The 13,074-nt window shown below is 38.4% G+C and overlaps 1 protein-coding gene and 1 long non-coding RNA gene across 2 annotated transcripts; both read left to right on the forward strand.

Annotated features, from left to right (window-relative positions):
- Nucleotides 1-435: 435 nt before the first annotated feature.
- Nucleotides 436-4,991, forward strand: LOC140035298 (uncharacterized). Its single transcript, XR_011839319.1, has 2 exons — nt 436-774; nt 4,478-4,991. It is a non-coding gene; the product is annotated as an uncharacterized lncRNA (long non-coding RNA).
- Nucleotides 4,992-8,718: 3,727 nt separating this feature from the next.
- On the forward strand, nt 8,719-10,545 carry LOC113724253 (uncharacterized). Its single transcript, XM_027247175.1, has 4 exons — nt 8,719-9,060; nt 9,164-9,343; nt 9,433-9,777; nt 10,114-10,545. Exons 1-4 carry the CDS (start codon nt 8,719-8,721, stop codon nt 10,543-10,545), a joined length of 1,299 nt encoding a protein of 432 aa, XP_027102976.1.
- Nucleotides 10,546-13,074: the final 2,529 nt, after the last annotated feature.

Raw genomic sequence — 13,074 nt, forward strand, 5'->3', positions numbered from 1 at the left:
AATTTTTAAAACCTAAAAAGAGGTCAATGAAATAGTCAAAAATCTCAGGTAAGGTTTCTGAAATTTTCCCTTAATATTACTATTCTTTTAATTTTCCACCAAGTCAATTCTGGAGTCTCTAGCTTTCCAGTTCCGATGCTTGTCCAGAAGGAATTTAAGAATTGTGGAATTTTATGTAGAGAATTTCCTTTCATAGTACAGATTAGTTTCATTACAGCATAAATGGGGAGAATGACCACTGGAGTTGAGGTCAAAGAAAACAAACCAACATTATTGAAAAGGGCCCATTTCATACATACGAGTTCTTATCGGATACTCAACGTTTGGAGCATTTTGGTCCTTTTTTTTTAAAAGGAAAGAAGAAAAGCATTTATCCTATTATACCTACTAAAGATAAGTAGCGAATACTTTCCCTCTCTAAAATGAGAGCCTCTCTCTCTCTAGTAGAGTTTCCCCCCTCACTGTAGGAGAAAAAGGTTTTTGAACTTTTAACTTTGAAGTTGGAAACTGATGAAATTGTCCTAAGAAAAAAGCGCAAATCACAACCATTCTTCTTATACACCTCCTCAAATCCGTAAGACCTGATCTCTACACCAGCATTCAGACCAATAGTCCAGAGGAAAAGGAAAAAACACGAAGCTATGGTGGTGGGCCTGCACGGGGGAAACACAAACCCTGTTTGAAGGCGGGGAGCACAAATAAAAAAGGGGAAGTTCAACCGCTATATAGGGAAAGAAGTATTTCTGCGTGTTCTCTTATACAAGAATATACCAGGTAGCATCATTTATTGCTTTGAAAACCTGCAAAACAGAAAAGGAAAGTTCTTTCTATAAACCCTTTGTCGTTATCTTATTAAGTCTAGCTCTGTTTTTGTTATCTCGTCTGTTTGCCTTGCCTTTTTGGATCTAATATCTAAGTGTATGGTACCTCTTGTCGCCATAGGTTTAGAATCCATTTGTGTACATCTGTAGTGACTGTATTGGGAACCTTCATAGCGTAACCATGGCTGACTCCTTGCACAAAGCTTTTCAGAAGTTTGATCTGGGGGAAAAGGAAATAGGAGCTGTAGACCTAAGCTGGGGAGATGTGGAAGTAGGGAGGGAGGAGTGTAGCCTCAGCTTGGTGGGGCGCATTATGGGGGAAAAGGTTGCAAATTTCACAGGAGTAAAAAATTTCACAAACCACGTATGGGGATACCCTAGGAACATGAGGGTAACAGAGCTAGGCCCAAATGTGTTTCTGTTTAACTTTGAGGAGGAAAAAGATAAAGAGAGAGCTCTGAACGGCAGACCCTAGGTTCTGGACAATCAGCTCTTAGTGCTAAAACCATGGAGTGAGGGAATTGAAATGGATCCAGAGAGGTTTAATACCTCATACATGTGGATACAAGTATGGCAGCTCCCAATTCACTGGCTTTGCCGAGCAGCAGGCTTTAAAATTGGGGAAGTATTTCAATCAGTCAAGGAGGTTATAATCCCCCCAGGGGGGGAGGAAAAGACGGAAAGCATATGAAAATCCTGGCTGAAATAGATATATCCCAACCTCTCATTAGAGGACTTCCAGTCAAACACAATGGGGTTGAAGTATGGGCAGAATTTAAATATGAGAGATGTCCGGATTTTTGTTACAGATGTGGGGTGATTGGACATAGTGATAAAACTTGTAACTTTGAGAATAAGACTGGGAGACTTTTGAGAGAAGGTCAGTATGGAGCATGGCTGAAAGCAAGAAACATTATAACATCGCCCATGCGAAGTATAGTGGGAGGAAAAGTGCCAGTTTAGGAGGCACAAACACAAGTCCAAATACAAGGACTGGTAACACTAAATTCCGGACATGAAATGAGCAAATTAAACAAAGATGGGCCAGAGCAACGATCCTCTCATAATAAAGGGGTGCCGGAGAAAGGACAAGAGATCATGCTGAGGAGAGACAATCAAGAGGAAAGACGGGTGGAAGGAAGAGAAATGGTACAAAAAAGGAACTTGGAGGAGAAGGAAAAAAGGAAGAATGAGGGACAAGGAGAGCATAATCAGGTGAATACTCCATCAAACACATGTCCAAATGAATACGTTGGGGATCAGCCAAGAGATAAAGTACAGGAGATGTGGGTAGACGTAAGTGAAGGAGAGGGAGGACAAGAGTTAGACAAGAGACAGAGAGGAAATGAGGTAGAGGAGAATAGCACAGGAGAACAAGGGAAGAATTTAGAACAGAAGGAGGTCCTGAAGGAAAATGTGGGAACTGAACGGAAGTCTCGACTTGCCAGAGGGAATATGAGAGGAAGAAGAGTCCCTCTGACAGAGATAAGTTTGCAACAAAAGCAGCCCAGCTTGAGAGAGAAAAGGAAGACCATGTTAAGGGATGAACCAGATGACATGATGGTGGACTCAGAACCTATGGAATAGGGAAGAACAAAGGTTCCAAAGAAAGAAGTACAACTGGAAACACTATTGAGGGTGACGGAGGCAATCCCTAAAGGGCCTCCAATGTATCAATGAAGGTTGGGGTGTGGAACTGTCGAGGTGTAAGGAGCCCCTTGACAGTTCCCCAAGTTCAGGAGGTAATACATCTTCACTCCCCGTGAGTCTTATTTCTAAGTGAAACAAAAAACCAAAAAAAGTTTATGGAAAGTGTAAAACAGGAGTTGAACTTTGAAGATAGTGTTATAGTAGACTCAGTAGGCAAAGCTAGAGGCTTAGCTTTATTTTGGAAACATTGGATCAAGGTGATAAAGGTGGAACTCTCAAATTTTTACATTGCTGCTCGTATGATGGACATAGAGGCCAGGTGTGAATGGACTTTTATTGGAATTTATGCTAGTACGGATGATGGAAGGAGAAGAAACCAGTGGAGGGAGATAGAGAGGAAAATGAATAAATGGGGTGAGAAATGGATCATAGCAGGTGATTTTAATGATATATTGTCAAATGGAGAGAAGTGGGGTGAAAGACAAAGACCTGAGTGGAATTTTGCTGACTTTAGGGGACTAGTTAATGTGAATAATTTAGTAGATATAGAATATGAGGGCAAGCCTTGGACCTGGTGCTCTCATTGGGAAGGTCAAGAGATAAAACAACGACTAGATAGAGCACTAGCAAACTAGGAATGGACCCAACAGTTTGAAAAAGAAAAGTGTATCCACATTGAAAAAGAGGCATCTAACCATAGTTTGCTTATGATTGACACAATGCCAAGAGGGAGAAAGGGGGGAGGAGATTTTATTTTGATAAAAGATGGACTCAGAAGAAACAAATTCAGGAAGTGATAAGTAGAGCCTAGGAAAAACCTAAACAAGAATCCAAAATGTTTAACCTGACAAGGAAGGTGAAAAGCTATAAAATGAGCTTGATAGAGTGGAGTAAGGAAAATAATACAAACTTTGGGAAAGAGATAAAGAGCCTGAAGCAGCAGATTATGGAAGCAAAGACAGGGAACTATGAAAAGAATAAAGGGATCATAGCTGAATTAAAACTGAAGCTTAGCCAGGCTTACAAACAAGAAGAGATGTACTGGGCACAAAAGGTAAGATGCAAGTGGCTGCGAGAGGGAGACAAAAATACAGCTTTCTTCCATGCAAGGGTGAAAACTAGAAGGCAAAGAAATAGACTAACATGCTTGCAAAATGAAACTGGGAAATGGTGTGAGACAAAACAGGAAATTGAAGAGGAAATATGCAGTTTTTACAAGAAAGTATACACATCTTCTCAGCCATCTGACATCAAAGAAGTTACTGAGGGAGTTCGCTGTACAGTCACTAAGGAGATGAATGCAATGCTGACTAAACCAGTGGAGGAGAGGGAAGTGAAGATTGCCTTATTCTCTATGCATCCAGATAAGGCTCCAGGCCCTGACGTTATGTCCCCATTCTTCTTCCAAAAGTACTGGAATATTTGCAAAACTGATATTGTGTTGGCCATTCAAAGTTTTCTATATGGTCGACTTCTGCTCAAAGTTTTAAATGAAACAATAGTGACCCTGATTCCCAAAGTAGAAGCCCCTATTAACTTGTCCCAGTATCGACCTATTTCTTTGTGTAATGTCATATATAGAGTCATTGCAAGGGTGTTGGCAAACAGACTGAAAAGAGTCATCCCAAAATGTATTAGCTATGTCCAATCTGCTTTTGTCCCTGGTAGACATATCCTTGACAATGTTATCCTAGCCCAGGAATTGATTCACTTCTTGAAAAATAAGAGAACAGGCAGAAATGGTTTTGTGACCCTAAAGCTCGATCTATCCAAGGCCTACGATAGAGTAGAATGGCAGTTTCTAGAAAGGATGATAATGAAAATGGGGTTCTACCCCATCTGGGTAGAATGGATCCTAAGCTGTATCACTACTGCAGCTTATTCTTTTAGTGTCTGATAGGGAGATAATTGTACGCTTTATTCATTGATATTTGGTCTTGATTTTGACCATTTATTGTCCAGAGTAATGGGTTTCTGCTCATATTTGGTATTTGTGTTATTTGCAGGCAACCGGTGTTAAAAGTGACAAAAAGAGGCAAATTCCAGAAGACTAGTCATTCCAGAGCATGCCCACGTCAGAGACCGCAGAGATGCGTGAAAAAGACGGACTGCGGGACCTGTCCCTGAAAGCTGCCGCAATTCTTGGGAGATGTGTTTGAAGTTACGTGGGATTAGGAAATATCTTCAAAGAATACCTTTGGCAACAACATAAGGAAGAAAATAAGGAAGCTATCCTTTATGGAAACAAACTCTCGATTGGCAAAGAAAGAGGCGGCGGCGAGACTTTAAATAAGATAGCAGTAGACTAGGGTCTATCATCTTCATCTTTGTCTTTTACTTCTCAATGCAAGTCTTAAACTGGCGGCGATACTCTTTTACTTTTCATCAACAAAAACTCCATGAAAACTTTGAATTGCTTTGTTGTCCTGACTATGCGGCAAGGCTAGATCGTTTATCTAGTTGAGGAGTAATCAAGGCCCAGAGCACGAATAATTGTGAGATCATTTTTTTTATTCTAAATTCTGTGTTTGTAAGTATTTGATTATTCTTTTTTTGAACAGCCTATTATTGTTTGGATTTATTGGATCAATATGGCCAGTTGTTCAATTGCCTAAATAATATATTGCCAATTAGGACAGGGGTGCATATCACTTGAATGTCTTAAATTAGTGGCAAACGGTACCAATTTCATTGCCTCGCAAGCAGTCTAATCTGGGTCGTAAGAATAATTAATCTAGTTTAAATGAACCCGCATGTGTGTTTATTAACTAGAATTGGGTCTCTCTAATTCCTAAACCTATAATTAGATTAAATCGTTCGAGCATCTTTGGGGTTATCTATTTTACAAAAGGGTAGTTTACGAGCGTCTCTGGATTACCATATGATTAAGGAGAGATTGGGAGTTTGGCGGTTGCTAAATTGTTAGAACCAATTTATTTGTGATCCTTGGTATCTATGATCAATTGTGTGAACCGGTGCCGAGATTATCTCCTTAACTAGGTTGTGTCAATTAATTGTTTATTTCATTCTTAAGTTATTGCATTCATTGTGATTGTTCGTTTAGTGATTTTAAGTCTTTAATTTGTTTCATTTATCTCTCTCTCTTTTAAGAATTCTCCAATTATCCATGTGTGATAAATCTACCAGTTCCCTATGGAAACGACCTACTCACTACTATACTCATTCAGTTTTGGGAGTAGGTATCATTATAAATTTTATCTTTGGTAGTTTGACAGCCACCAAATTTGGCGCCGTTGCCGGGGAACTGGTGCTTGAAGTGATTTGTTGCACAAGCTCGTTCCAACTTTTTTTTTCCTAGTTATGGCTGCTAATCTTTCATATTTTGGTGATGAACTGGATTTTATTTCTAAAAGGGCTTATGGGACTTATACCTTTTCTAATTATCAATTGGTTGTTGCGAATTGTGAAAGTTATTTTGCCTATACCCCACATTTCAAAATGGCCTGAGTACTTCAATCGAAACTTTTGGAGATTTTTCACCTCAATATCAGACATGGAGTAACCCTTATTCAACCGGATATGATCAAAGATGGTGGGATAATTTCAATATTAATTATGAACAAAGGCCAATAAGTTCTCAACAGAAAGGGTCTCAACAACCATCATCAATATCAGGTATGTCTCTTGAAAATATGGTTAAATCATTAGCTGATAGCATTTGTCAAATGTGGCAGGACTCGTAGAGATTTCAACAGGAGACATATCAACTTCAGCAGGAGATAATGGATTTTCATCAGGAGACACAAGCGAGCATGCGTAACCTGATAGATCAAGTGAATCAATTAGCATCTAGGATAACGCAATTGACTTCTCAAATGTGTGAAGAATTGTCCTCACAGACTATTATCGATCATGAGAAAGATGAGAGTGCAATTATCCTGACAAATGACATAAAACTGCAAAAGTCTCAAGAAAACAGATCTAAAGATACAGTTGAAAAGAAAGTTAAAGTGCAAGAAATGAGACCCTAACATCAAATTGTTCAAGTGAATAAATCCAGTGAATAATCGCCGAATGTGGTGATATCTCCTCCATTCCTTAATCAATATGCTCTTGATTCTTATTCTTTAATTCCTGTTAGTGAGATTGATTTTATTATACCAGAAAATTTTGAGTTTCATGACAGGAATAAGTTAAGAGTCATGATGACAAAATATCTCGAACTAATAAATGCTCTTGATGGAGGAGTGAGTGAAGACTTAAGGTCATTACTTGTATGTTTGGCACCATCTACAAATCCATGGAAGACCGTACATCGTGTGCTCAAAGATTACTCTATCTACGAGGGTTATCAGGATTATACAGAGGATGAAACATTGAAATGAGCCACAAGATTTTATCTTCCGTAAATAAACAAGGCAATGTCTAGCCAAAGATATTAAAGAAAGGCACTACTTGGGAGGCAACCCAAGAGTTTCAATCTTTAGTCATTTTTTTTGTGTTTTTATTTCATATTTTTGTGTTCAAGTGCAAGTTGTTTTGGATTCCTATTGATAAAAAATCTTTATTTGTAGATCCTGGGTGTGTTCTGTGACATTTTACTGGGTTAGATTTTGATGAACAGAAAACTATGGATTTCAAGGCATGCCCACGCCTTCCAACCATTGCGAGGAAGGAAAAAAAAAGAGCCTTGCAAGTCCATTCCACCATTCAAACAAAGAATCTAGCTCCTTTCTACTTGATTTCTATTTTTCTTTGCTACATTGAGGACAATGTAGGTTTCAGGTGTGGGGGGAAGTAGTCAAAAGTTTTTAGAACTTTATGCTATGATGATGATTGCAATTACTCTACAAGCATGAGCAATGATATTATGCGAGTTAAATATCTTGTCTTCTTAATAATGGAATTGAATGATGAATTTGCAAGACTTGACAATTAGTAACCATTTTGTGAGCTATTGAGCCAATGAGCATTTCATTGTTAACTGCTCTATTTTCTTTCATTGAGTGATATCACACATGATTTGATTGTTCTAGAACTTGCTTTGCTGTCCATGTCAAGATCACATTCCTGAGTTTGATGCATTAAAATGACAAAGGCAATTAGGTTAACCCTTTTTGGCTTTCTAAAAGACCAACCCTAATCAGATCTCCCCTATTTGGCCATGGTTGAGCCTAGCCTTTTCTTTGGTTAATAACTCATTTTGTCACCCCTAAACTTCTCGTGTTCGAACCCTCTTTGTTTCTTTTTACCCGCGTCAAAGAAATGCCTTGATTTCAGTGTATGATGATTTCAAATTGGGTTGAAGAGGATGATTGAAATTAGCAAGTGTGTGTATATCCCCATGTAGTTGGGCGTATTGAAAATGAAACATCAAAAAAAAGGAGCAAAAACAAAAAAAAAGAAAAAGAAAGAAAAAAATAGAGAAGGGGAGAAAGAGAAAAAAAGAGCACTCCAAGAAAGAAAGAAACACAAAAAAAAAAGAACAAAGAAAAAAAAAAAAGAGTTCTGAAGTGTTGTTATCAACATGTGTTCTTTTGAGATAATTGGGTGAAGTCCTTGGTTGTGCTTGCACTTGCTAATTTTTGAAAAAATTATGGGTATGTTCTGAAAAGATCATTGGAATAAAGAAGGAAGTTGAAAGTCATGCAGTGGGTCAATAGTATTTTGTTTAACATAATGAGCCTAAATTACCCGTTTGATCCTGTCCATGCCTAAACCCCATTACAACCCGCATCAAGACCCTTCGATTTTTGCATTAAATTTGGTTTTAGTGGTAGCGATATGATATATTAGCAAGCATATGGTAACATCATTTTATTGTGTGATGAGAGTGACCCTTTTTGAGCTTCATATCAGTGTGGTGAGTAATCATACTCCATTCTATAAGAGAGGGTTAAGTCTTGCAATTTCTGAATTTGATAACATTGATAGGATGATAAGGTACTTGTGTTCACATGGTGAACTGCTATATGTATGTAACCGTGGTTGTATCTCTGAGTTTTGAAATGCTTGAGGACAAGCATTGTCTTGGTGTGGGGGGAATGTCAATGGCCAAAAGGTGGGATACGTCAAACCACAGAGGGGTATAAGGCAAGGAGATCCCCTATCCCCTTACTTGTTCCTTATATGTGCTGAGGGGCTGTCCAACTTGATGAACCAAGGAATACAAAACAAAGCTATAACAGGTGTCCAAGTGGGAAAGGAATGTCCACAATTGTCTCATTTACTCTTTGCTGATGATTCTCTCTTTTGCTGTAAAGCTAGTATCCAGGAAGCTGAACAAATGAAGGGGATGTTTGCTATCTACGAGAGAGCTTCAGGGCAGGCCATCAATTATGAAAAATCTATTGTGTTCTTTAGTGCAAACACAAGTAAGGAAATGAGAAAGAACATCTGTACTGCACTAGGGAATATGAAGGAAGCGGCAAGTGGAAAATACCTAGACCTACCTATGCTGATAGGTAGGTCTAAGCAACAGGTATTTGGCTACATCGAGCAAAAGATGAAGGACAAGCTACAAGGATGGAAGAGAAACCTGTTAAGTCCAGCAGGAAAAGAGACCCTTATCAAATCTGTGGCAATGGCACTCCCCACCTACACCATGTCATGCTTCAAGATTCCCAAAGTATTGAGCAAGAACATAAGCAAGATGATAGCTGTATTCTGGTGGGGTGGGGGGAGAAAATGAAAGGAAAATGCACTGGACTAGTTGGAAAAAAATGTCTCAGGTGAAAGGTAGAGGGGATCTAGGATTTAGAGACTTAGAAAAATTCAATGAAGCACTCCTGGCCAAGCAAATGTGGAGAATACTCACCAATCCTAATCTGCTTGTAAGTAAGGTGATGAAGGCCAAATATCTAACAAAACCACAGAACTGGAGTAAAGATCCCCCAAAAGCAGCCTCTTGGGTATGGAAAAGCATAATGGGAACCAGGAAATGGTGAAAGAAGGGACAGGAAAATGAGTAGGTGATGGGAAAACAATTGATATCTGACAGGATAAATGGATACCAGGGAGTGACAATGGAAGATTAAAGACTGAAAGACATCCACAATGTACGATCAGGAAAGCAGTTGAACTAATCACGGATGGAGAATGGAACCAGGCAACTCTAAAACGTTGGTTTATAGAGGAGGATATCCAAAACATAAAGGCTATTCCAATAAGTACCACAGGGTGCCAAGATAGATTGTACTGGAGATACACCAAATCAGGCGTATTCACTGTGAAATCAGCCTATAATGCAGCAATGGAAGTAAGTCAAGAGCAGCAAAGGGGAAGGATGCAAACAAATATTGGAAGCACCAGCTATGACCAACAGAGCTCAAAAATCTGGAAGAATGTATGGTCCTTATAGCTGAAACACAAATTAAAGCATTTCATTTGGAGGTGTCTACATCACAGTCTGCCAATGAATGTACAGATAAGTTAGAGGACAGGCAAAGGTAGTCCAATGTGTAGAAGCTATTGGGAAGAGGCGGAAACAATCGAGCATATGCTATTCTTCTGCCAAAATGCTGAAACCACCTGGAAACTATAACCAGTGCAATGGGATGGTTTGAAGGATATGAGAAGCAATTTTGTAAGATGGTGGGAAGGGATATTAGGGGCAAAACAAAGGGATCACGGATAGGAGCACATTGCTCTCACCGTAAATATCCTATGGCAAATATGGAAGGCAAGAAACAGGAAAGCTTTTGAGGCAAAAGAGGCAGATCCCAGAAAGTTAGTACAGCAAGCTATAGTAGAGTGGGAAGAGCATATAGAAGCTCAAAAAGACATAAATGGAGAGTCCATTCAACAAACAACAAACTCAAGCAGTAGAGGGAAATGGATTCCAGCACCAAGGGGGCTGATAAAGATAAATACAGATGCTGCATTCTCACAAAACATGGGGAGAACAGGCATAGGTGCTGTGGCTAGAAATGTAGAAGGCAAACTGGTGAAAGCCTGGGCACGAGCTGCACACAAGACTAGTGAACCACAAATGGAGGAAGCATCAACAATTAGGATAGGAATGCAAATGGCTCAAGAAGCAAACTGGAGGGCAGTAGAATTCCAATCTGATTGCAAAGAGGTGGTGGATATGATAAACAAGGAAACTGGGTAGCAATAAAGGGTAGATATTATCCTTGAGGACATTGCGAATATGAGATGTTTGTTTGCAAAATGTACTTTCTCTTTTGTCCATAGAACTGGAAATTGTTGTGCACGTAGTTTGGCAAAGTTTGCGGTAAAGCTAACTAAAAATGTTGAATGGGAAGAGTACTTTCTCATGTGGCTCCATGAGAGTGCACAAAATGATTACAAAGGAAGCAATTCTGATGTATCCAATCTTGTACTATCAAGTTTATGAAATGATGTTTGACAAAAAATATTACACCTACTAAGACACCTTCTCACTTTCCTATAAAAAATGGCAAACTTGGTGACGCATCACACTAAATTTGTGCATTTTTCATTCGAAATTATATGGAATTACAAACTAAGAGCAGTGTTTTCATAACCGGACCAGACCGGCCGGTTCGATCGGTTGGACCGCGAACCGGACATGTCACCGGTCCGGTCTAGTGTTAAAGTCGCAAGGTAATGAAAAACCGTTGAAAACCGAGCGAACCCTTCAAACCATAAACCAGCGATTTTTTTTAAAATTTTCAAATATTCACCCAAAATTTTCAAACCAATAATAAGAATGGAGCTCTTGGGATTCGAACCCAGGTCTCCACAATCACATCAAAGGCTTGCTACCACTGGACTATATTCACAAGACAAGCTTTTTGTTGTGTACAATGCTATTTATCTTAAGTTAAAAACTAAAATCTAATTAAACAAAAGGAAACCCTAGCACTAAGACACGGACACTAAACAACACTTTTTGCTTTTGTTTCCCTTATCCTCGATTCTCTGTCTCTGCTTCTTCTCTTTTTTTTTTCATTTTTTTCTTTGTAACCTTTCCACCTCCAAATCAAATACCCATGACAAAATATTTCTCAAGCCTTCCCCATTATTATCAAGTTATAATCTTAGTTGATTTATAAGCAAGTTGGAAGCTTCAACTTTCATAAGAGTTTTTTCATTTTGATGAGTTTAATTTTTTTTCCTTTTCAAGATTTTTGTTTTCTATTTCTATTTGCAAATGATTCAGTACAAATATTCAAAAAATTTTATCAAAAGAAAAATTTCAACTAGTCCATGACAGAGATGCCGTTTGTCTTGTGATAATTGTATTATCTACTATTATAATTTTACAATTTTTTGGAGTTTCATGTATAACTTTTAGGAAATTTATTATTATCTCAATTTAAATTTAGTTTTAAATTCAAGTGTAGAGTGAAGACCCATGAAGTACTTAGCATTAAAGTTGCAAAAAAAAAAAACAAACAGAGAACCGATAAACCAACCGGTCGGACCGGTCGAACCGCAAACTGGCCCCTTCTCCGATTTACTGGCCGATCCGAGTTTAAAAACATTGACTAAGAGTTTCATCCGAGCATTCATCCGACGTTACCGAGCATTTGCCCCCCCCTCCCGCGGAGGATTTGCCCTGTAACGTGGGGCAAACACACAATAGCACTAATGTCTTGTTTAAACGTTTTGGGACATTTGGGGCTCACCCCAAAAATGCCTTTTAAAATAGTGAACATATTAATTGCAGACCTTTCAGCTCCATGACGCAAAGAATAGATAATTAATCCCTATCTTTTACATAATTTAATTCTAGATATTTTTCGGATTATTTAAATTCCAAAACAATATAAATAAGGTTGGAGGGAGTGTTACACTTGTGTGTAATTTTCAAAGTTACACACGCCTAACCTAGCAACCTAACTACTATTGTTTTGGTTATTAATAAGGACTAATTTCATTTTGCACCTCCAAACTTATACCCTATCCTAATTTTGTACCTTAAGCTTTAATTCTAGATCCTTTACACACTAACTTCTCATATTTATTCCATGAAATATTGTACACACATCGTTATACCTCTATCACTCTACAAAGTGATAGCGTATTTACCATCATCTTACAATCTCTGTCAGTCTATCAAAAATGTGTAAATTTGCATGATCCTCTATTTTATTTAGTTTTGCTAACATTATTATCGATTGGAATTAGGTGGGATAAATCTGAGATGTTAGACTGCAAAGTATTCAAACTTAAAATTTAGCAAGCATTGTGAGAATCACTAACAAGTGCAGGGTACAAAGTGAAATTAGTCCTATTAATAATTCCGTTCTTTTAATCTTCCACAAAGTCAACTCGGGAGTCTATAGCTTTCCAATTCCGATACTTATCTGGAAGGATTTTAAGAGTCGTGGAATCTTGCGTAGAGAATTTCCTCCCTTCGTTGTACAGTCTCGTTTCACTACAGCAGAAATGGGACGAAGGACCACTGAAATTGGGGATACGTACACACAAACGGGTTGGTCCTAAAGCACAGCTGGCAACCAGCATTGTGGGGACATTCATTTCGTAGTATTATCAAGGTACACAGGAATCAAGTGCAATTATATATCTAATGTTCTAGATGAAATAATATGACTTTTAACACCTTCGCGGAATTATGTTCAACTATTCTAAGTGATACTAAAAGTTTCTCAGAATGTGATCTCAAGATTGTATAGATTAGTCAACATAT

This window comes from Coffea arabica, chromosome 2c (genome assembly GCF_036785885.1).
Source record: "Coffea arabica cultivar ET-39 chromosome 2c, Coffea Arabica ET-39 HiFi, whole genome shotgun sequence".
In the NCBI taxonomy this organism is placed as follows: Eukaryota; Viridiplantae; Streptophyta; class Magnoliopsida; order Gentianales; family Rubiaceae; genus Coffea; species Coffea arabica.

Coding starts and splice junctions, on each gene's coding strand:
- LOC113724253 (XM_027247175.1), top strand. CDS start 8,719: ATGAAGGGGATGTTTGCTATCTACGAGAGAGCTTCAGGGCAGGCCATC. Junction 9,061..9,163: donor CATGCTTCAAGATTCCCAAA/GTATTGAGCAAG, acceptor AAAATGTCTCAG/GTGAAAGGTAGAGGGGATCT. Junction 9,778..10,113: donor GCTCAAAAATCTGGAAGAAT/GTATGGTCCTTA, acceptor CAAATATGGAAG/GCAAGAAACAGGAAAGCTTT.